The following is a 25,459-nucleotide window of genomic DNA, read 5'->3' as shown; positions in this document are numbered from 1 at the left end:
GGGACTGAGATAATTGATCAACAATCACAACCATCTTCCTTCGTGCTAGGTATGACTCAAACCAGCAGAGAATTTTCCCCGATTCCCTTTGACTCCAGTTTTGCTAGGGTTCCTTGACGACGACCCCATCCATTACTTTGCTGATGATTGGCAGTAGACTGATAGGGTGGTAATTGGCCGGGTTGGATTAGTCCTGCTTTTTGTGCACAGGACATAGCTGGGCAACTTTCCACATTGCCGGGTGTTGTAGCTGTACTGGAACAGCTTGGCTCGGGGTGCAGCTAGTTCTGGAGCACAGGTCTTCAGTACTATTGCCGGAATGTTGTCAGGGCCCATAGTCTTTGCAGTATCCAGTGCCTTCAGCCATTCCTTGATATCACGTGATGCTGCGGACTTCAGGAGGAGGCTGAGATGGATCATCCACTCGGCACTTCTGGCTGAAGATGGATGCAAATGCCTTCAGCCTTGTCTTTTTGCACTGATGTGCTGGGTTCCCCCGTCATTAAGGATGGGGATATTTGTGGAGCTGCCTCCCATGGTTAGTTGTTTAATTATCCACCACCATTCATGACTGGATGTGGCAGGACTGCAGAGCTTAGATCTGATCTATTACCTTACCAGGCCTTTCCATTCCCTATGACCCTCTCTTTCATAGTATACTAAATATCCTGAATTGAACTCTGCCTCAGATGATCTTATATGATGCTTCACTGCTCTCCGAATTTTGTCAGAGACCTCAGCCTTGATCAACGCTTGTTTCCCTACATGTGAAGCGTCCAAATGTGCATAAAAAAAATAGAACTAATTGCAGTACCTTATAGAGCAGGAGGGCTATCACATAGAACAGAATGCAATTTGAGATTTCACCCATAAACAAATTGATAGGGACTATATCCTCCAACCATTTAGTGTGAATTCTTTGCATGAACCACTCATGCCAGTGCAGTTGTCAACTTGCGGTCTGGTTGATTAACTAAAATTTTATGCAGCATTTCATTGATTACAGCATGATTCCTTTCACAAAGTCCATTGCCAAGGACATTCAGCTGTGTTATCATAATATTCATATTTTCACACAAGGTTCTGAACTCATCATCGGCAAATTGGGTGGCACAGAGGCGCAGTGGTTAGCACCGCAGCCTCACAGCTCCAGCGACCCGGGTTCAATTCTGGGTACTGCCTGTGTGGAGTTTGCAAGTTCTCCCTGTGTCTGCGTGGGTTTCCTCCGGGTGCTCCGGTTTCCTCCCACAGCCAAAAGACTTGGAGGTTGGTAGGTAAATTGGCCATTATAAATTGCCCCTAGTATAGGTAGGTGGTAGGGAAATATAGGGATAGGTGGGGATGTGGTAGGAATGTGGGATTAGTGTAGGATTAGTATAAATGGGTGGTTGATGGTCGGCACAGACTCGGTGGGCCGAAGGGCCTGTTTCAGTGCTGTATTTCTAAATAAAATAAATAAAAAATAAAATTCCCCTTCATTATCAGTCAGAAGCTTTTCTGGTATCCCAAGTCTCGTCCCTATCCATTTCACCATGATTTTGTTACAATAACCCTTTTGTCCTGATTTATAATTGTAGAAAGACCAAATCTGGTTGCCAGGTCCATAAAATGTACGATGAAAATGTTTGTCTTTGACCCATACCTTTCGATTCATGACAACTACCTTGTTAAAGTCACATGCTAATGGAAGGCTTACAATAGGAGTTGGTGGTGTCCTACAATACTTTTTACGGATTTCATTATTCTCACTGATCTCTTCTATTAGCCTCGCATACTCTATCCTCATCAACCATACCTGCATCTTTTAGCAGGATTTTCTAACCTTTGGCAAGTCGGGTAAGCAAATTGTCTATGTAACTAAGACAATTTGGAGTTTTTTTCATTGATTTTGATCACCTGATACCATTAATAATGTCTAACACTCTGAAGAGAAACATCAGGTTTTCTTACGGGGATACAGTAATACCCTGACTGGGTAAACTGCAGATCAACTGACTTTCCAAAAATAATTGCCTTGTCATGCTCCATGTCAAGTTTTGTTTGTGCCTTTTTCACAGGAGGTTTACTCAACAGCATAGGTATCTCACTTGAGATGACATCAGTACATATAAAGTGGCTTATTCCAGCAATTTTATATGGAATTACAACTCTCTTTAGTGACCTCAGTTGGTTATCATCACCGAACCTGAAGCAAGTAATCCTTTTATACTCCTCACCACTTAGTGTATCAAGATAACATATTAACCAGATAGACCTGCATACTGTTGAATACAAGCACTATTTAAAAAGCACTGTTAAAGGATTCCAGGACAACTCATTCATCACAGGACTAAAACTGCTTGTGACCAGCATAATTTGTTTGGATTCATCATTATCAGCTTCCCCTTCCTCAGAATTCTCATGTGTCGTTTAGAAGGCTCTGCTCTTTGCTTTGGGCAGTTTACCACATAATGATACTTGGAGTCACGCCTGAATCACCTATTAACTATTCCATGGGCATTCCTGGGATTCATTCACCCATTATTGTTTTTCCAACTTTGTCTTCTGATGAAATAGCCAGACCTGCTAAAGATGCCGTCATCCTCATTCTGCCTGTCAATTCTTCTGTTGTATTGATGCCCGTGTCCAGTATCTGAACTATTTTGAAATCTGGCAATCACGGAGTCTTTGTGTATTGGCAGAATGTCTCATTTGTTCCATGAAGGCTGAAGGAAATGACAGTTTCCCAAGGAATTATTTTTAAGGCAGCAGACATGTGATCCAACAGTCTCCTTCTCCAAGAACTGCACGCCAGTTAAAATCATTTGTTTGTCCATATGAATTATCTTAGAGTAATCTAGTAGTTTAAACATTAGTACTGTTACAGGGATCCCCAAATTGAATGCCATCAATCTTTTATATAATCTGTTAAAGTCCATGATATATTCTTCTATGGAATGGCCATTTGTTTTCCAAAATCTATCAAATTCTGACCATGCCTCATAGGCGTTTAACAGATGATTTTTCTTGTAGATTTTTTCCAAGAACTCTAATAGAAGACCTAAACCTTCCTCACTATCCAACTGATAGGCAGCCATCTCACAAAACAATTTACTTCTGATTTTACTTCCAGTAGGAAGTGACATTGCCAAGCCATACTTTTTTTTCTCTTTGATAGCAACATAACCTGTGCCCACCTATTCACTTCATTCTTCCACTGGTCATATGTTCCAAATTCTGAGAACCTCGGAGGGTAATCATATTCCCACAATTTGCACTTGCTTTTTGCCATTTTGCACAATGGCCACTAGGATTTTAGCTTTTCTGTCTGAAATTTTTTTTTCTCCAATCATCACCTTTACGCAACCATCTGCTTCCGTGTTATTCTCCAGAATACCGGGCGGTGAAGGATAATACAGGAGCCAATCATTACACGCTTTTATCCCTAGAGATACACATTACAAATTGCACCTCCTAAACTCACAACCCGGTTCCATTCTGTTCCTATTTACATGGAGCCCAAGCGAATCCCTAATACCCACCACCTGCATCCAATTAAACACAATTAATATATAATTAACAACTTTGTAGTGTTACATGAGGAATATCTGACACATGTTTATTATCCATTGACCGGTTTTATCTCGCTAACCTTGATACATATTTACTGTCATGCAGCCTCTATCACCAAATCTTTAGACATGTCAAGCTAAATTGAAAACAGTTGACCACCTTACATTGTAAGTTGCTTAGCACTAAGTTTAAACAGTGTGAGCAGCTTGAGTAAACTTTTCAGGAAGTCTTCATTCCTTGCATTGTTATTGTGCCTTACCGAAAAGACGGGCCTAGCTTTTCTGCTAAATTCTAGTAAATCAGTCTTCAATTTCTGTTAATCAACATTGGTGGTGATTGTCCTTCACCCTCTGAGTGGGAGACAAATGCAGTTTAAATTTTGAATTGTGACAGTAAGATTGTGATGTCATAGCCATAGAACTTACCACTATCACTGTGCATATATTTAAGATGCCTTTTTCATCTTTTCTGTTTCCTTCAGGTCATTATGTTCGCAGCATCTGCGTATATGGGTTGGGAGACTTGGAATGGCTTGCCCAAAAGGACAGTTTATTCGCAAACAAATTTGAAGTCAACAGCCACCCCCTGCTAGCACAGTGCATGGAGCGGTGGTTAAGACCAAGGACTTTGTCTCAGTCTGAAGTACCTGTTCAGCAAGGATGGCACATTAAAAACAACAAGTGTTTCTTTGATATTGAAAACAATGACTGTAGCATCCCTTTGATGTGATATGCACATCCTTGATTGTACAAGAAGCAAGGAAAAGAGTTTTCATATCCCATATCTTTTTTTTAATCCCAAAAGGAAACTTTTTTTTTAAATCAGTGGCTAAATAGAAAATATTTTCTCATCTTATTTTACTTTTCCTTATAGAATTTAGCTGCTTCCCTATGTCATTCCTCTATCCTACAGTTATGTCTCATTGAAAGTTTTATTTTTTTCTTCTTTGTTTTAAACTTTTGGCTTCTGTGCTGAACATCATTTGTGAGTGAAGAGGATGAATGGATGACCAGCACTCCCAAGGTCCCTGCTAATACTGTTGTACAATCATCTGCTAGAAGAGCAGTCAGGAGTTTTCCCTTTTTTCTGCCTGCTCAGTGCCTCCTTCACTTGGTTCCCCTTCGTAAGGATGGGAAAGGAAGGTCGCCAACATGGTGGAACTATAGATTATTTCCTTTTCAGTACAGAATACATTGGTACTATTCTCAAGCAGGCAACCAAAGCAACAGGGTGCATCCAATTTCATGCAGAAAATAGGAGCCAGCAACAAAATAGTAATTTGGAAACTGTGGACTACTTGAACAGTCAAAAAGCACCAAACCATAATGGAATGAATTAAAGTTTTTCAAGAAGAACCAGATTAGCGACTCATAGACACAGGATTCTATGGGAAATAGAGTTCTTTTTTTAAAAAGCTGATGCATAATCCTAGGAATTATAAACTTTTTAACTAAGGTGGACAAACATTGGAGTCCATTATTATGGCAGCAATTTAAGAACATCCATCAATGAATGGAAACTAATGTTTAACACACTTTATTGGCATTTTCTGAGGATGTAACAGTTAGTTAATGAGGTTAAGAAGCTGGATATTATATAACAACTTTCAGAAAGCAGGTGATAAGATTCATCACATGAGATTTATGACTATAATGAAAGCTGAAGGTGTTGAGGTTCATGTAAATTTGAGTATTAATTTTATTAATAGGAAACTGAGGGTATTTACCAATTGTTTTAGTTCTAATGGGTCACTCGAGACCAAAGGAGGCTGGTCTTGGAACCTCTGTTCGAAATATTTATGACTATGATTAAAATACTGCAAGTATTGTAAGTAGTAAATTGAGCAGGTAAATCACTGTTAATATTGAATAATATAGCAGCACTGAATATTGACAAAAATTATGTTGATTACTGATGAGGAATATTTAGAGTAACATCATGTATTTATAAAGTACCTTTAATGTAGATAAACCCCCAAAGATACTTCACAGAAGCATAATTAAATAAAAATGAATGCCAGTTCAAAGGAGGAGATATTACAAGAAATGATAGAAAGCTTAAAGAGATGGGTTTTAAGGACGGTCTTAAAAAGGAAGTGGAGAAACTTAGTGAGGGAATTTCAGAGTGCAAAGCTTAGATGGGTGAAGGCACAGCCACCAATGGTGGGGTGAAGGGAATGTGGAATGCATAATGAGCTAGAGTCAGAAGAACACTGAGTTCTTTGGAGTGGGGGGCACAGAATTGTAAGGCTGGAGGGAGCAATGGAGATGAGGAGAGGAGAAACCATGAAAAGATTTAAATGCAAAGATGAGAACTTTACATTGGGGAAGTGGGAGCCAGTGTAGATCACAAACAATAGAGATAATTGGTGAGCAGGACTTGGTGCAGGATAGGTGTAAAAATAATGTTTTGAGTGTACCAGTTGATCTAATGTTGAAAGGAATGTCATATTAAATAGCAGAAATTGCAGAAGCATTAAAATGTTTTGGAATCTATAATTCGATTTATGGCATGAATATGAATACAAGAAGGGGGTTATCACAATTTGTTAATCATGGGTGAAATGAAACTTGAATTATATCTAATTCAGGTCACTAATTGCAACATAGCCGATACACTGGAAAAACTTCAAAGAAAGGGAATAAGGATGGTATAAGGTCCAAAGAGAGCTGAAGGGAACTAAATCTTATTCTAATTGGAGAAAAAATGAGTAAAACTACATTTACATTGCATCTGTAAAGTGGTGTTCCCTGTACCGATGCTATTGTAGTGTAAATCCCGAGTGAGAGCCTGACCTGACTCCAAAGTGAACCACTTTGTTCCAGAGCTCTGACCCTTGATTTACCCTAAAACCTCTTGTTGCTGTGCAGCAAAATGACTTTGCGTGGGTGCTGCTGTTTGGTCTAAATGTGGTTTAATTATGTAAGGGGATTGGCAAAGTGACTGAAGATGCTCTTTGTATAGAAGCAAAAGGAAAGAATTTAAGGAGTGATGTATTGGTAGTTGTAAAATTTGGCATACTGTGCACCATGTATAGGATTTCTGGCTAGGGGTCTGGGTATTTTGTCCTACGCACCAAAAAAATGGTATTGATACTTTATTTTGTGTATTTTCCATATTTTTATAGTAGAGAATTATATTTATTTTAATATTTTATGATGTGCACTTCTATTTGGAGCATATACCTCATATGGGAGAATATACCCCACTGAGGTGGAGAGAAAATTAACAGTTAATCATGTATATTGTGGTGAACTATTAACAAAATAATGGTTCTTGTATCACTATACTGTTCTGAGTCTAGAAATTACTGTTGCTGATGATTAGTTCTATATTTCTTTGTCTGCTATTTTGTTGCAGGTGCCATGTTGATTTATTTTAAACCTGTTAACACCTCTGTTAAAATCGCAGACAAGGGAATATTGTGTGGATATATTAAATGCTCGGCTGCTAACATTACCAGACGAATCACCAATAATCTAGTTCTTAATAACATTGTTCCAAAGCTTTATGATCTTGGTCAGCAGATTGGTAGCTGCCTGGACATCATATGCTTAACCACCTTGCTTTTTGAAGCAAGTCTGATATACCCTTTGGATGTACATAAAATGTATATATAAAATAATAAATAAGGACTAAACATAGTAGCCCAGAATTTCTGATTGGCGTATTTTGCAGCCAGCACTAATTCCATATATTTTCAATGGGACACCATTGGCCCATTAAAATAACAACTGATTGGAAAATTGTCAAAATGTATATGGAAGATATGTTGATGTGGACTAACCAGAACACGATCTTTCAACTTCATTCATACCTCGGCCTCAATATAGATTTTAATCATTTGCTAAATGTACTTTATAAAGTAATTGTTTTGCATTTAAGACATGTTAGCATACATAATACATTGCTAATAGTGTTATATTTTCCATCCATGTATCATTGGCTTCTTAGAAACCATTTTCTTTCTATAATTGTCAGTGATGCACAATTCATATTGCACTGATATTTTAAACAGCAACTATGTTTATTTTATGGCTTGACACCTTTTCCCTAAGTATTTATGTGATTACAGAGGATATTCAGAAATTGTTTTGCTGCGGCAAGCCTTGTAACTTATCCAAACTTTCAATACTGGGATCCATGTTCTGTCCCCTAAGGGACATGAAAATACAGAATTGTGAATATTTGACCCCAGTTTCACATCCAACTGAAGATGTATTTTTACAGTCTACGACTACTATATCATAATATTAAAAAAACCTATGTGGTAATGTGGTTGAGGAGTCTAAAGCGCTGGATTAACACTCCAGTCTCTGAGGGGAGCAGGTTCATGTCCTCTCGCTGACTGGAGCTCCACACAGATTGCAACGAAGGTGTCTCAGTACCATGTTCTCGAGGGCAATTAGGATGGGCAATAAATGCCGGCCTTGCCAACGATGCCCACATCCCATGAAAGAATAAAAACCCTTTGTAAAATACTGGTTAGGCCTCAGCTGGAGTATTATGGCCAATTCTGGGTGCCATACTTTAGGAAGGATGTTAATGGCTTGGAGAGGGTGCAGAGGAGATTTACTAGGATAGTACTAGGGTGAAGGACTGCAGTTACCTGGAGATACTAGAGAAGCGGATGTTCTCCTTAGAGCAGAGAAGGTTAAAGGGAGATTTGATAGATGTATTCAAAATCCTGAAGGGTTTAGATACAGTAATTAAGGAGAAACTGTTTCCATTGACAGAGGGATCAATAACCAGAGGATGCAGATTGAAAGTAATTGCTGAACAAATCAGAGATGACCTGAAAACATTTTTTTTTTAATGATCTTGAATAGACTGCATGAAAGGGTGGTGGCGGTAGATTCAAGTAACTTTCAAAAGGGAATTGAATAAATATTTGAAGGGGAAAAATTTACAAGCCAGGCTATTTACAAGCCAGGAATGGAACTCATTGGAAAGCTCTTTCAAAAAGCTGGAATAGGCATCATGGGCTGAATGACCACCTTCTGTGCTGGATTATTCTATGATCCTAATTTATGGATAAAATATGGGAGCACCAAGCATTTTTGATGTGCAGACACAGGCTGAATTTTATTAGCGCACCACAAATTGCAGCAGCATGCTTTGAAGTCGGCGGCCTTCAGGCACGAATGCGCAGCCGCTGAGCCCCCTCGATATTTAACGCAGGGGCTCATTTAAATGGAGGGAGCAGTGTGGCAGCCCAGGATGACATAGAGGGGGCGGCCATTCCGTCCCTGGCAGCCTTGTCCGGCGCCACCTCCATTTTTAAAGGGCTTCAAGCCCTGCACTAAGGCCTCGCCACCAGCAGTAAAATGCAGAGAGGACTTTTCCGCGTTGGGGGTCGTGGCAGGCCATTCCCACAAGTATTTTACGGGACCCCGCCACAACCCCCGACATCAAGGGGCTGTTAAAATTCAGCCTGAGGAATGGAAGCATTTTAGATAAGTTGCTATTCATTCATGTCTTGCCACACTCAAAGTTCGTACAATCTTTACCTGAAAACTGTTCTCTGCTCCTTAGTGCCCCATTGAAGGCTGGGGGCTATTTTCAGCACCTTTTTATTTAAACTTGACTGTGCAAAATAAAAATGATTCTGATGATTTCAGATTAATCAAAGGCAAAGATATAATCCATAGTTTGCCCATAGTTGAGAGAAGAAAATTGACTGTGGTCAAATTGTGCTGACTATGTCTGTGTCAGCTGCACTATGGATGTGAACAGCTTGAACACAGGAAAAGTCAGCGACATCATGTTTATGCGAGCATTCTCAATCTATGCAGCAGGTTGTACAAAAGAAACATAACTGTTTGGTTGCATATTGTGAATGTGCCTACCTGTTGAGCAGATTAACTTTTCAGTATGTGATTGTGAAAATATTGGGGAACATGGTAATGTTTTCACACTTTGTTGTGTCAGTGTTGTGCTTCTACTCAAATGACCATTAAATCATCGAAAATAATCTTGCATCTATGCACACTGACTGTTCCAATGTTTTGCATAAATTCCTATGTCCACATTTATAATGAAACTGCCCATTTGGACTTGGTGATGTAAGCATCTCAGTAGTGCCTCTCGCAGCACCTCAGCCTGTACTGTAAAGAAACCCCTGGGCACCAACCAAATTCCACAACCCAAATATCACATGTTTTGCTATTGAACTATAGTTAATATAAGATCAAAGTATTATAGAAAAATAAAGACAGCGTGACTTTAAAATGGGGACTGAATTATGTTTGTGAGCACTGGTTCAATTATTCCTTAACCACTAACTTCATGGATTTGACTTCCTATGTCCATCACCTCCAGAGATTGACTAGTTTTTATTATGAAAATCTCGAAGTTTTAAGTTGTGACTACAATAAAACTATTTTATCTATTTATTGAGAAAAGTCATGCATTGAAAATATTATTGATTATCAGTATAATAAATATTGAACAATGGATTGCAGAACTTACTGTATGAGACAGATTAAACTGATCATTCAAGATTAACTTAATGCAAAATTTTACCATTGAAAATTTATACTATTGGAATCTATATATTTTAAATGAAAGCTCAGAAATAAAATATAAGCATGAGAAATAGAACAAAAAAAAACAATGTGTACATGTATAGGTGCATGTACGTATCTAATATACCTGGTATAGATTTACTTTACAAGTATTAAGGGAAAATCCAGAGTTGCAAATGGCTGCACTAAATCAGAACTATCTGGGAATGTGACATTGGTCCCAGAACTAGTAGTGTGTGAGTTCAAATAAACCATTAATAAATGGCAAGAGTGCCCTTTTAATAAGTCAGTAACAGGTCTCTTCTCTCCCCTGACACCACACCCCCCCCCCCCCCCCCCCCCCCTCCAATTCTTAGCATACTACAACAACTTGCTCTTGTGTTGTGTCTTTAACATCGATGTCCCAAGGTTCTTCATAAAGGTGTAATCAAGAAAGGAGGAAATATTAGAAGGGTTACCAAAAGCTTGGTCAAAGAAGTGCCTTATAAGAGTGAGGAGAGGTGGAGAGTCCAGGGTTTGCAGAGGAAATTCCAGAGCATTGGGATTGGATGGTTGAAGGAACAGCTTTTAATGGTTAGGCAAATGGAGGGGTGATGCACAAGAGGCCATAGTTGGAGGCTGGAGTTGGGGGAGCAGTTATAGGACTGGAAGAAGTTATAGAGAATAGGGTGGGATGAGGCTTTGAAGTAACTTAAAAATAAGGATGAAACATTTAAATTGGAGCATTGAGGGACTGAGGCTAATGTAGGTCGATGAGAACCGGGCTGATGGGTGAGCAGTTCTTGGTGTGGGATAGGATGTGATAGCAGAACTTTGAACTTTACAGAGTTTACAGAAAGTTTACAGAGGGTGGAGGATGGGAGGTTAGCCAAGAGAATATTGGAATAGTTGAGTCTGGAGTTACAAAGACATGAATGAGGATTTTGACAGTAGCTGGTCTGAGATAGAGTTGGAACCAGATAATACTATGAAGGTGGGTGCTTCTGTGATGGAGAGGATATGGAGTTGGGAGCTCAGTTGGGAATTGAATAGAATGGCAAGATTATGAACAATCTGGTTTAACCTGAGACAGCTACTGTTGATGAACCCTGGCCTAGATTTCCCAATTAATGTTATTCTTTCATGGGATGTTGGCACCACTAGCTAGGCCAGCATTTATTGCCCATCCCTAATTGCCCTTGAGATATGATTTTAATGGTAGTGTTTAAATATCACCAATTGGAAATCTAGCCTCATGCAGAAAATTGTCACATTCTGTAATGAAATGCAAAACAGGTACATGAATTTTCTCTACCCTGCACTATGGCCAATGGCAGTAAGAAAAAATGTGTATTTGGTCAACAAATGTAACTAAGGGCTGCTATAAAAACATTTTAAGATAAAGGAAATGTTTATTGGATAAGTATTCCAGTCACAATTAGCAATTCTGAATAGCTTTAAATGTTGTAAAGAATGAAAATGTATTACATTCACATTTCTTGTTTGTGGTATTTGAATACTTTCTGAATCACTTAGTTATTTACCTTTTAATCAAAATTTGCCTTTATCAAGGCCCTAAAATCTATCTTGAGAACCTGACGTCAAATATTATTTAGATGCTACAATTCAGTATCTGAACTTTCTATGGATTGAGAAAATGTGTAAATGAGCTTTCCTTCTGTTTTTGAATTGGGCAATTTTATTCAAAGTCTCACCTCTTTGTCAGATGTGTATCCAATTTGTGTGAGTTACTGTGCTGCAATGAACTGTTGCTGCTAATTAACTAGTTGGAATTATTTATTAATGTACTACATAGAATATGGAACAATTTACCATATTTTGATTTGGTACTTTAACAGTGTATTAGGGAAAATACTGACGGTACAATAATGTTCGGTTTGCTTAGTTTTGGAATCCATTCTGTATTATACGGATCTTCAAATATTTTGATCACATTGCACTTGCACAATAATATTTTAAGAATAAAACAAAAAATTGAAACTTGATTTTCTTTTAACTTGGCTTCTATTGTGGATTTCTTACATGTATGGAAGGTATTTTAATGATTCTTAGTGGGTTATATGAGTTGTCTCTCTCTTTCAGTAAGTGACTGCCTGCCATTTTCAAACTCCCACCAGTAATATGCTATGCATTTACAGAGCTCAGATTGGCATATATACTAATGAACTGCTTGCATACTACCATTATACGCATACATACACTGGCTGATTATGTATTAACGCTGGGCACTTACATGTTTGCATATTCACATTTGGTGTTTATATAAAGAAAGCACTTGTATAACGCCATTCACAAACAAAGGACGTGCCAAACAACATTACAGCCAATGGAGTATTTTTCAAGTGTAGTCACTGTTCCAATGTAGGAAACATAACAGCCAAATCGTGCACAGCAAGGTCCCACAAACAGCAAAGTGATGTTGACTAGATTCTCTGCTGTTTTGTTAGTAGTGTTGATTAAGTAATAAATATTGGCCAGGTCACTGGGGAAAACTCTCCTGCTCTACTTTGAAATAGTGCTGTGGGATCTTTTACATCCACTTGAGAGGACAGATGGGGCCTCAGTTTAAGATCTCAAATGAAAAATGGCACATCCTTTAGTGCAACACTCCCTCTGTACTGCAGTGGGAGTATCAGCCTGGATTATGTACTTGTGGCTGGAGTAGGGTATTGAAACCACAATCTTCTGACTCAGAGGCGTGAGTTCTACCACTGGCCCAAAGCTTATGCATGAAGACTGACCACTTGGTTAGAGTACCTGAAGGTGACTGACCCATGTGGACTGTACACCAGCATTAGCTGGTGGCTTTTGGAAAGATGAGGTGAAAACTAGGAAGGCAAAAAAAAACAATGAAAGGAAGAAAAATTGCTTTTAGAGTTTATCAGATCTTCTGATTTTTGAAGGGAGTATTGATGCTAAGACTGTACACACTTTGGGCTGGATTTTACTAGCACTCTCAGGACAGGCTGGGAGTCAGGAGGGTCAGTAAAATGGTGAGGGAAGACTGGGGGGGTTGGAATTCCTGTCATCTTCCTGCCACCATACCATCTTGCTAGCGGTAAGTAAGATGGAGGACAGCCCTCCCACCCAGTAGTCAATTGAGCCACCTAGGTGGCCTATTAAGGGCCTCCTTGTCACCACTGGAACTTTACCAGCAGTGGGTGGACCCTCTGCCGCATAGGGAGACCGCCAAATGAACACTGGTGGTCTCCCTGTGGGATTGTGGGGTGGGGTCTCCTATTCGAGCACTCTGTGGTCCATGGAAGGGCCCCCTGGCAGCAATGGTCACCCTCGCAACAATCCCTCCAACCCCCAACAACCTCCCCCACCCAGCCCTCGCCGTGGCCTGCCTGACTGGCCCTGGTGCCCACAGACCCCTATCACCTGGTTGGGAGGGTCTCATCCTTCCATGGTGTCATCATCTTCCAGGTGCATTCCCAGCAGTGGCCACTGCTCCCAATTGGTTGTCAGCTCCTGGGGGCAGGCAGCCACCCTTTAAAGGGACGGCTGCCCCAATGGCAACTAATTAGTTGCCTGACCCCCATAAGATGTGGCTGGGATCATGTAAATGGCCGAGGCAGGTCACCCCCAGCTTTCCGGCCTGTTGGGACCCCCACTGCAAGAATAAACTTCAGCCCTTTTGTTTACTCTTACTGTACTTTGAACAATTAGCAATGAAATGACCAACAGAAACCCAATGCTGAAAATCTTTTACAACTGAAGATCGACAGTGAACTCTACTTAGTTAGTATTGTCTATCAAGTAGCATAGTAGTATAGTAATATGAAGTAAACATTTTTATATTTGATTAAATTGAAATATAGGCAGCAAAATCAGCTGTTATCTTCAGATGTTTATATTATGATCATGGATGTAGTATTCTTGTATTGGACTAAACATTCCCGATATCCAAACTGTGATACTCATTGAAGCCCTCCCATTAGAAGCAGAGTTTTGTACTGCTGCATTATCGTAACAGGATGTGAGCCAGTCACTTTGCCAAGTGTTTGTTTTCAGTTGAACAAACTCTGCTGTCACAGAGGAAACATCTGCCAGAGCTTCTCTGGAACCTTATCTGAAATTCAATATGTTGGATCACATCTGTATGTTCCTGGGTCAGCTCTTCCAACTGGTGGCCTGACTCAGCTGATAGCACACACGTTTCTGTGTTAGAACAATGTGGTTTGATCCTATAATGCTATTTGAAGAGCAGGAAGTTACCCCAGTGTCCTGGCCAATGTACCTTCCTAAATCCAATACCACCAAAATATAGATTAACTGGTTTCTGCTGCTTGGGGGATCTTGCTGTGCCTACATAATAATGACTACTTTAAAGTACTTAGTTGTATTGGAAGCATTTGCAGACACTAAATGCAAGTCCTTACTTAACAAGGATATACTTAATAATAGAAAAAGCCATGCTACCGTAATAGTAGCCCTGAATTGTCAGCTATGATTCAGTTGGTCATTGACTTACCTCTAAGTCAGAGGTTTTGGGTTCAAGTGCCAGTCTGAGGACTTGACCACAAATTCCAGTGCAATACTGAAGAGTGCTACAGTGACATATTCTTTCAGATGAGGCTTATGCCCTAACTGTCTATCTAGATGGTTGTAAAAGATCCCATGGCACTCTTCTGAAAAAGAGAAGGGGAGTTCCTCCCGCTGCCATGCATAATAGTTATTCCTTAACCAATATGGCACTGGCCATAATTTGTCGGTCTTCCTTAGACTCTGGGGTGGTGCCAGAGGACTAGAAAATTGCAAATGTTACGCCCTTGTTCAAAAAAGGGTGTAAAGTTAAGCCCAGCAACTACAGGCCAGTCAATTTAACTGCGGTGGTGGGAAACTTCTAGAAAAAATTATTCTGGACCAAATCAATAGTCACATGGCATGAGTTAATTAAGGAAAGCCAGCATAGATTTCTTAAGGGAAAATCATGTTTAACTAACTTGCTGGAGTTTTTTGAGGAGGTAACAGAGAGGTTTGATGAGGGCAATGCTGTTTATGTGGTGTACCTGGACTTTCAAAAGGCATTTGATACAGTGCCACACAACAGGCCTGTGAGCAAACATATAGCTCATGGAATAAAAGGGACGGTGGCAACATGGATACGAAATTGGCTGACTGACAGGAAACAAAGAGTAGTGGTTAATGGATGTTTTTTGGGCTGGAGCAAGGTTTGTAGTGGAGTTCCCCAGGCATCAGTGTTGGGACCCTTGCTTTTCCTGATATATATTAATGACCTAGACCTTGGTGTACAGGGCACAATGTCAACGTTTGCAGATGATACGAAACTTGGAAGCAATGTGAACTGTGAGGAGGATAGTGTAGAACTTTGAAAGGACATAGACAAGTTGGTGGAATGGGCAGACAGGTGACAGATAAAGTTCAATGCAGAGAAATGTGAAGTGATTCATGTTGGTAGGAAGAACATGGAGAGACATTGTAGAATAAAGGGTACAATTCTAAAGGGGGTGCAGGAGCAGAGGGACCCAGGTGTGTATGTGTATAAGTCATTGAAGGTGGCAGGACTGGTTGAGAGAGTGGTTAATAAAGCATACAGTATCCTGAGCTTTATTAATGGGGGCATAGAGTACACGAGCAAGGAAGTTATGTTGAACTTGTATAAGACACTAGTTCGGCCTCAGCTGGAGTATTGTGTCCAATTCTGGGTGCCGCACTTGAGGGCATTGGAGAGAGTACAGAAAAGATTCACAAGTATGGTTCTAGGGATGAGGAATGTCAGTTATTAAGTTAGATTGGTGAAGTTAGGGCTGTTTTCCTTGGAGAATAGAAGGCTGAGAGGTGATTTGATAGAGGTATTCAAAATCATGAGGGGTCTGGACAGAGTAGATAGAGAGAAACTGTTCCTACTCGTGAAAGGATCGAGAACAGGAGGGCACAGATTTAAGGTATTTTGGTAAGAGAAGCAAAATGACGTGAAAAACTTTTTCATGCAGCGAGTGGTTAAGGTCTGGAATGCACTGCCTGAGAGTGTGGTGGAGGCAGGTTCAATTAAAGCATTCAAAAGGGAATTAGACAGTTATATGAAAAGGAAGAATGTGTAGGGTTATGGGGAGAAGGCGGGAGAATGGAACTGAGGGAGTTGCTCTTTCAGAGAGCCGGTGTGGACATAATAGGCCTTCTGCGTTGTAATGATTCTGTAATATCACGACAAACACATTATCTGATCATTATCTCATTGCTGTTTATGGGACTCGGCTATGAGCAAATGAGCTGCCACATTACCTGTATTACAACAGCGATTACACTTCAAAAGTACTTAATTGGCTGTAAAGTGCTTTGCGACAGCCTGAGGTTGTGAAAGGTGCTATATAAATTTAAGACTTTCCTTAACTTCCAAATATAAAAAATTATTTTACATAGAAATATAAACACTCGGGGGCGGGGGGGAAATTCATTCACATGGGAGCTCTACACAGACGGTCAATTGCATGGATGGCAGACAGTGCCGCGGGCTGCTATGTGCAGGTTTCTTCAGTGATGTCAATGGAGAAACCAGCACCGGTATTAGCCAGCAGCGCTGTCGACTCCTGGTGAACTGACGTCGTCTGCATAGCGCCACTTTGAAGCAACACTACTTGCACAACTTTTTACCCTTCCATCTGTGTTCACGTGTTGTTCACTTTGCCCTAATGTTCTCCATTTTCTGTTCTCTGTCACGCATTTTTTAAATTAATTTTTCTCTTTTCTACATACTCATGTTTTTTTTTCTTATTTATTTAACCCTTCAGCTCTTTTACTGACCCTTCTTCCTCTGGTTCCTATCTCCCAACATGCATTTTTGGGTTGGAGCAGTTTTGTTTTAAAAGGGGTTTTTATTATCTGAAAATAAGCATTAAAGGTCCATTTCCCAGCTGGTGGAAAGTTTAGACTGTGAAGATTGGCATGGTTGCAGCACCCAAATTAGATGAGAGATGAAAATATTCAGCTGAGCCAGTGCTTGTTGTCTGTAGTTAAACTTGGGCCTAGATTTTCCTGGAAGGGGGTAAATCCTGACACCAGGACCATGTGCAGGTCCAGAGCCTGTGCAGCAAGACCACAGCAGCAATCGTCCCGGCAGCAGCCTCTTAATCGGCCACTGCTGGACCACTGTCCAATTAAGGATGGTGGGCTGGCTCTCCATGCTGCTGGCCCAATCAGAGGCCTGACAGCTCTGCAGTCTTGGCAGCACCACCAAGAGAGGTATCCACTGCTGAGGCTGCAAGGAGAATGAGTAGGTCCATCCAGTTTGAGGCATCCTCGCAGGGGAGTTAGAATTTTTTCTCTCTCTGCAATTAGAGGGATAACCCCTCCAGCGGCAACATCAGGGCTGTGGGGTGGCCTTTGCTGCTGGCGTGCCCCTGCTTGGGCCATGGAGGCTCCGGATGTGATGCCCCTGCCCCGGAAAGTATAACATAACTCAATATCACAACCTTTAATTAATTCAGTTTAATTTAAATATCATAGTAACAGTAAACTTTGCAAATTGCACCATGTGCTTGTGAAAGTTAATATTTACATCTTGTATGGTAATATGGCAGGTAGCAATCTTTTGCTTCCCACTTAAATTAATTGTTTAGTGATTGTACTAAGACATGTGGGATCTAACTTTTTTTGTCTACAGTTGTAAACCAGTTCTAATCTGGTTTGTGCTGCTAGAAGGCTCATTTGAATCTTAAGTGGAAATAACATTAATTTTTCCAGTCTAAACTCATTTGCATCATTATTCATAATGCTAGATACAAATTCAGTTGGGTGTAAGAACAACACCACTAGTTGAACATAAAAACTGTGTTTAAGTCAAATTTATAGGGATGGCGCAATTAAATATGAGTGTCACAAAGAGAGGACAAAAATTCATAAATCTTGTCCAGTGGGTTAAAGGTATCTCAACTAAAGGGTGGCGCGGTGGTTAGCACCGCAGCCTCACAGCTCCAGCGACCCGGGTTCAATTCTGGGTACTGCCTGTGTGGAGTTTGCAAGTTCTCCCTGTGTCTGTGTGGGTTTTCGCTGGGTGCTCCGGTTTCCTCCCACCACCAAAGACTTGCAGGTTGAGAGGTAAATTGGCTGTTATAAATTGCCCCTAGTATAGGTAGGTGGTAGGGGAATATAGGGACAGGTGGGGATATGGTAGGAATATGGGATTAGTGTTCTTTTTTCTTTTTTTCTTTCTTTTGGGCCTCCTTATCTCGAGAGACAATGGATACGCGCCTGGAGGGGATTAGTGTAGGATTAGTATAAATGGGTGGTTGATGGTCGGCACAGACTCGGTGGGCCAAAGGGCCTGTTTCAGTGCTGTATCTCTAAATAAATAAACTGCAGCCTTTTCCAGGGGGTTCATAGGTGACACACCAAGCTGAATGCAAGTTTTCTTGCACCTCTTCCCACACTTCAGTATTCGAGGAGTTGCGAATGGTACTGAACACTGTGCAATCATCAGCGAACATCCCCAGTTCTGACCTTATGATGGTGGGAAGGTTATTGATGAAGCAGCTGAAGATGATTGGGCTGGGGACACTATTCGGAGGAACTCCTGCAGGGAGTGCCATAGAGCTTAGATGTTTGTCCTCCAACCATCTTCCTTTGTGCTAGGTATGACTCCAACCAGTGGAGAGTTTATCCCCTGATTCCCATTGACTTCAATTTTGCTAGAGCTCCTTGATACCACACTCGGTCAAATGCTGCCTTGATGTCCAGGGCAGTCACTCTCACCTCACCTGGTGTTCTTGCAGCAGATGGCACAGTTCAGCAACTGGCTGACTGTTGACCTAGACCCTAAGATGACATGTTCCCATGCGATTCCTATGTGGGTTTGACATAGCCTACAGGGACGGTTGGTGACATCTTGCCAAGTGTGGCCAAGCAGGCAATATTTCCTTCTGATCACTGCCTTCTTTCACGCAGTACCATGTAATGCATTACAAACTGTATTTGGAGGGCTGCTGAAGAACCTTCTAGTGTAATGGTCAGCATTCAGATCTCAGGCTGATGCTACTTATGGCACAGTTGGAAAGAGGAGCCTTCACCAATATACATGTTTTTTTAAAGTGAGATGCCTCTCTGGAGATGCTACATTGTTGGAGCACACGGAGCATTACTTGGGCAGATTGGCATCCTTCTGGAATTTTTCCTGCAATCACAGAAGCTTGAAGAATTCCTATTGGTCAAACAACTGGTGCCAATAAAAGGAGCTCATGGGGGGGGGGGGGTGCGTGGAGGGAATAAATAAACAATCACAACTGGCACAAAGGGCTCTTGAAAGCCTTAGTGCCTACTGGAAGAATACATTAAAATGCAAGAAGGATCTTTTAAAGACTTGAAACACTTAACTTGTAAAATATGCAGGCCTTTTAATATTTCTCCCACCAGAAGGTCTGCGCAAGACTTTCTTCCTGCCAGGTTTCCATGGATATGCTGAGAACTTGGCGTCCAGGATCCTGGAGTCCTGAAAAAGGCACAGCACACTTCCCAATCTCCTTTTACATATACAGATTGAGCTCCTGTCTGCTTCATTATTCTGTAGTACCCAAATCTTGTGGAACTAATTTCCACTGCATTTCCCAGCTGTTCCACCCCATTAGAATCACAAATCTGAGATGACAAAAATTGCCCTGCACTCTATATGATTGGGAACTACTTTAATCGCTGTATTAATACTCTGTGTACACTGGTTCAAGTCTCTGGAGTACACCTTTAACAGGATTAAAGCATTACTTCAAGCAGTCTGTTGAATCAATTACTTTCCCAAACTACAATTTTAGCTATGTAACTACCTTTGCAACTTCTGTGCATGCACAATTACTTAAAAATTGGCAGTGTGGTAATTAGAAGAGGTACAACTAATAGTTAATGAACAACTAAGTTCTTTGTTTTAGTGACCAATAGGCTTCAATATTTGATTGACAAGTACTTTTTCTCCATTTGCCATCTCCGTAGGGCCAATATGGGTTAGCTGCCTTGATATTGCAGGGCAGTTAATTGCATAATGTTGGATTCGTTTTTTCTTCTGCAGGTATTGTCTGAGAATTTTCCTGTGGTTATAAAGGTGATCCCAACAAACGATCTAGGGAACTAGGTCAAGTACATGGACAGTTTAATCAGTTTTATAATCAATTGCATTTATATTGTTACTAGAGACACACATTCACAGGGGTTTCCTCCAACCTGCATATATCTGAGCTATGTTAGATGTAGCAGGTGCCACTATAACCGTGAACAATCTTGTTCTACTTAAAATCTTTCAAATGCTTTCTGCAGATCCCTCTTTATGACTTAAGTTTGCTACCTTTATCAAACTCAAAACTAGACAGGAGATAGAATAGAATTGGGGCCAAGGGTCATAACATGGCATAGAGTTATGATGCTTCTTTGCTGATGCAAATGAATTAAAAATCTTAATTTGAAAAGCAACTGCATCTGCAGTGGAAGAAACTTGATAAACGGAAAGAATAATTTCTATTACTTTAAAATCAAATTTTCAGTGTCCAACTTTCATTTTACAAATGAAATTTCAAAAATAGGGCAGCAACTCTAAATGTTACTAATCATGCCAAGAATTTTTCCTCAAGTGGGAAGCTGGCACTTGTTTTTCAAAGATGAACTTTTGACTTCGACAAACATCCTGAGAAACAGGTCAGATTCTGCTTCCTTGAATTGTAGTTCCTTTCAACTGGATTCATTCCATGTCTATTTTCCTTCTGTACAATTAGTAGAAATAACAAACAAAGATCAAGTGAATTATTTTGCACAACATCAGTCTACAAGCATCTGTATATACTAGTTTATCACTAAACTGAAATAATGTTAACACTTGAGTGTTATAGCCTGATATATCAGCCAAGTGTTCTGAAAGCATGCATGCTGGTAAACCATGTGTGAACCTAGTGGTGAGTATTGGCAAACTAATTGACCATGTGTTGCAGCCAAACCCAGCACTGTCTTTCCACAACATCCATACTATTATCATAATTTTTACATGCATTGAACTGAAATTGTACTTTTTGCCTTTCGTGTGTAAACCTACAAACAATGCAAGGTATTCAAAGGAGTTTTTGATAGAATACAAGACCAGTACATACCCGTAAAGACAAAAATCCTCTGGGGTATTTAGGCAACCATGGTCAGCAAATAATGTAAGGTAAGGTATAAGGTAAAGAAAAGGTTTACACAAATGCAAAGTGTAATGAGATGCTTTTTATGTTGTCTGATGCAACATAACTGAGATGCGTGGAGTTCAGTTGATTGAAGATCTCAAAGAGGTTTATGAACAGCCTGCAAGTGTATACAGTGCAGAGCTAATGATTTACAGGACTTGCCTCTTGGTGTTACAGTTACAGAGTGAGACTGGCATGTAGTCACATGACCACATCCTGGTACTTGGCTCATTAGCATACTAAGATCTTAAAGGTATTTACTCTTAAAGGCAATCATACAACACGAAGAGCTGGGAGAACTATAACAATCAAAAAAAGGAATACATAGAAAATATTGAGCCACAAAAAGGAATATGAAAAACTTGCAGATGAAATTAAGGCCAACAGTCAAAGTCTTAATAAAGAGAAATAGATTGGTTAAGGGAAGTGTTGTTCCATTAAAGAAAGACACAGGTGATAGAAGGCTATGCAGCGAGGATTAAATGAAGCAGGCTGGGAAGAGTTTTGTGTAGAGTGTAAACACTGGCATAGACCAGTTGGGCTAAATGGTCCGTTTCTGTGCTGTTAATTCTGATACTGAAATCAACAGTAAGCAAATGGCAGACATGTTCTTTCTTCACAGGAGAGGAAGAGGGCAAGATACCAGTGGTCCAAGGGAAACTAAAAGTAAGTCAAGGGAGGAATCTATTGGATTTAATGTAAGTATAACTGAAGTTAATAGAGAAAATAATGAGATTTAAGATGGACAAACCTCCTGGACCTAATGGTTTTAAACCCAAGGTATTAAAAGAAGTAGGTGAAGAAATTGCAGATGTGTTGGTCATAATATTCCAAAGCGCTCTTGGTTCAGAAATTGTGCTATTGGATTAGAAAATTGCAAAATTGACTCCATTATTTAAGAATGGTGGTCGAATGAAATCGGCTAACTAGCATCAGTTGTGCGGAAGTTACCCGTCATTAGCGACAGAATGGCTAACCACTTGTACAAATTTGAGCGATCAGTAAGAGTCAGCATGGATTTGTGAAGGGTAAGCAATGTCTAACTAATCTAGTTGAGGTTTTTGAGGAGGTTACTATTATCCTGGATGAGGGAGTGTCTATGGATGTTATCTGTATGGACTCCTAAAAGACATTTGCATAAGGTTTCTTATAAGATACTATTAGCAAAGATGAAAACACATGGAATTGGAAGCAACCTTGTAATATGGTTTGGAAATTGGTTGGAAGGTAGTAAACAGAGAGTGGGGATAAAGGGTACCACTGATCGGAGGAATGTGACAAATGGTGTTCCCCAAGGATCTGCACTGGGGCCTAAGGTTTTCATGATATTCATTGATGAAATGGATGAAGGAAAAGAGGGCTTGAAATTGGTCCGCACCATTTTTTGAGTTCGTGGGTCACAATTGACACCTATTGTCATGGAGACAGAATGCAATACAATCACTGACATTCTTCCCTCTCTCTTGCAGGACAAAGTTGGCCATATCAGGATGCAGCAGAGCAGAACCAATAGGGGACAAGGACACCTGCATCTCCTAAGCCAAATGGAGGAAATAATTCTTCACATCATGGGGTTGGCAGCCACAGAGCCCTTGGCATCTGAGAACATTGCAGATGACGGTACGTTACTGCTTAATGCCCCTTCGCAACAGCCAGTTCACCGTCAACCTGGCATGATGAAAAAGCTGCAGCTGGTGTGACCATGGACCTCTTACTTTCCACCCACCCCACCTTCCCTCGCCCCAATCTTCCCCTTTCTGATTTCCTGCTCTCAGACATCTAAGAACTGCCGCCTGTCCAGCCACAGCCCACCCAGGAGGAAGACAGAGAGAGAGCAACAGCACGGCACCGATGAAGAGGCCCCATCACTTGATCTAACACTTGCAGCCACCAGCTCAGATACAGGCACTGCACATGGAGGCTAGTATAGAGTTGGGATCTACACATGGTGAATCACTGGGCTGCAGCCAGGCCAGGACTAAAGGATAGTTTGTGTCCCAGCTCACTGGAGGGTGAATTCACAGATGAATTCTGCTACAGGGGACTCAGATGAGGACTTCATTGGAATAGCATAGAGGAGAATGCTGATGGGCATGCACACCTAGATACTGTGTGCTGGCCTGTCAGTCAGCCTCTGCCAAGGAGCATGGAGGAGTCCAGCTTCAAATTGGCAGAGGGCATTGTGCAGAGCTTGCCATCTCTGCAGTCTCTGCTCCAACTCCCTGTCCTGCTGCTGACCCAGAGGCACTGCAACTGCAGTCCTCATATCTGTTGCAGCCTTTGTGTGGACAGGTCACCAAATCTTTTGCCCTCCTTGTGAGGATGCAGCAACTCCCCCTGTCAAATTTAGGAACTGACCACAACATCTCCAAAGATACTCCATGGTACTTCCGTAGACTTTGCAATGGTAGAAGTCATTCTAAATTACCTTAACCTGCAAGTTGGGTGCCTGGCCCTTTAAATACCACTATTTCTGGGCACCTCTTACAGCTGAACGCATATTCTTTGGTGAGTAACAAGTGAAGACGTTGAATGGACCTTTGTGGTCCAAGTTCACAGAACATCAGATCATCCGGCAGGTCTTCACCAGAAGCGATTGGAGGTACAGCACACCCCACTTGGAGCACCATTTTCAGCAGCACCATGGATCAGAATTTCATGCCCAGAAAGCTGTACATTTAAGTTTGCTATGCCACTAAATTTGGAGACCCAGTAAATAATGCAGATGGTGCAGGAAGTTACAAGGGGCATTAACAGATTAAGTGAATGGGCAAAATTGTGGCAACTGGATTTCAGTTTGGAAAGTGTGAGGTCGTCCACATTGGCCATGAAAACGATAAGAGTATTTTCTAACTGGTGAAAAACTAGGAACTGTGGAGGAACAAAGGTATTTGGGTCTCCATGTGCACACGTCACTAAAAGCTAGTGACAGGTAGAAAAAGTGATTAAAAGGCAACTAGAATGTTAGCCTTTATCTCAATGGGGCTGAAATACAAAGCAGTGGAAGTTATGCTTTATTTGTGCAGAGCCTTGGTCGGACCTCAGCTGGAGTACTGCATTCCGATCTAAGCACTGCACCTCAGGAAGGATATAATGGCTTTTGAAGGGAGGCAGTGACGATTTACCAGAATGATACTGGGGCTAAAAGGGTTGAGAACAGGTTGCATAAACTTGTCTTGAAGTTACATGTACTGCGTTGTTTGCTTATCTGTAAAGGTTGTTTTCATTTGTTTCCTTGATTGGGTAGATGTCACAGATCTGGTTGCTAGGGGCTGGATTTTGTTGAGGTCCTGACATCGGGATCCATGGCGAAGGGTTGGGGGGGTGTCCAGAAGATTGTACTGGCAGCAGCCCTCCACACAGTCTGACGCCGGGAGTGCGGGGACCGATCTTCCCGGCGGTGGCAAGGCTCTGTTGGGGCCCGCCGCTGGGTGATGAGATCCAGCTTTACAAATGTTAATGAAGTACCTGAATAAATTTTTAAATAAAATTCACGCCAATCTTACCTGCTGCCCAGGATCATCTGAGCGGCCTTCATGTGCCTTCACTTTCCTGTCTAGGGAAAACTGGTGCCACCAAGGTGGGAAGGGGGAGTTACTTATGATTTTCAGTGTGGTGGGGTACGGAGTCAAATGTGCATTAATCGTGTAGAGGACGGGGGGTGGGGAAGGGGTGACCTCTGCACTTTGAACATTTTGTGGGGGGAAGGTCAAGTCTTGCAGGTAAGTGTTTTTGGGGGGTGGAGAAGGAAACTATTACATGCAAGTGTTATTGGTTCTGGGGGAGGGGAGATAATTCTTTTGCCGTGCATTGGGGGGATAGGGCTTTTAAAAATTTAAATTTAGCAACAGGGCTGGCTGCCCCTTAAAAATGGCGCCCGCACCTGCGCACAAGCAGCTGATGCCGTTGCTGATGTCGCAGAGCCCACCTTCACCACGAGAACTTGAGCATCACGAGGCTCACAACTTACCTTCCTTCGAAATCAAAAAGGCCTGGACTTTATTGAGAAATTAATAGTTACACAATCCTTCTTGGGAATCAAAGAGGATGGAGCTTACTGAGAAATGAAGAGTGTTACGGCCACGTAATGAGGGGTTTGAGTGGTACATACTTGTTCAACTCACACCTGATCACAGCAAGTGTTTTTTGTTATTCGGCTTTAACCACTTTGTGTTTTATTTGTCAAATAAACAGACAGCGACAGGTTTTCTTGCAGGTTTAAAA

The 25,459-nt window shown here is 41.1% G+C and overlaps 1 protein-coding gene across 4 annotated transcripts in view; it reads left to right on the top strand.

Annotated features, from left to right (window-relative positions):
* Positions 1-24,859, top strand: part of LOC137383895 (N-acetyllactosaminide beta-1,6-N-acetylglucosaminyl-transferase-like) — a 76,946-nt gene extending 52,087 nt beyond the window's left edge. The window contains exons 3-4 of one of the 4 annotated variants that reach the window (XM_068057272.1): positions 21,858-21,901; positions 22,705-24,859. In XM_068057272.1, coding sequence (XP_067913373.1) covers positions 21,858-21,901; positions 22,705-22,935 — 275 coding nt within the window. In that variant the 3' untranslated portion in view covers positions 22,936-24,859. Of the gene's footprint in view, positions 1-4,033; positions 12,059-21,857; positions 21,934-22,704 lie in introns of those variants that run through there. The other 3 variants (XM_068057288.1, XR_010977487.1, XM_068057280.1) reach the window with 3 other exon arrangements.
* Positions 24,860-25,459: the final 600 nt, after the last annotated feature.

The sequence above is a fragment of the Heterodontus francisci genome, chromosome 2 (assembly GCF_036365525.1).
Source record: "Heterodontus francisci isolate sHetFra1 chromosome 2, sHetFra1.hap1, whole genome shotgun sequence".
Lineage (NCBI taxonomy): Eukaryota > Metazoa > Chordata > Chondrichthyes > Heterodontiformes > Heterodontidae > Heterodontus > Heterodontus francisci.
The sequence above is the reverse complement of the archived record's forward strand: the minus strand, read 5'-3'. Positions and strand labels throughout refer to the sequence as shown.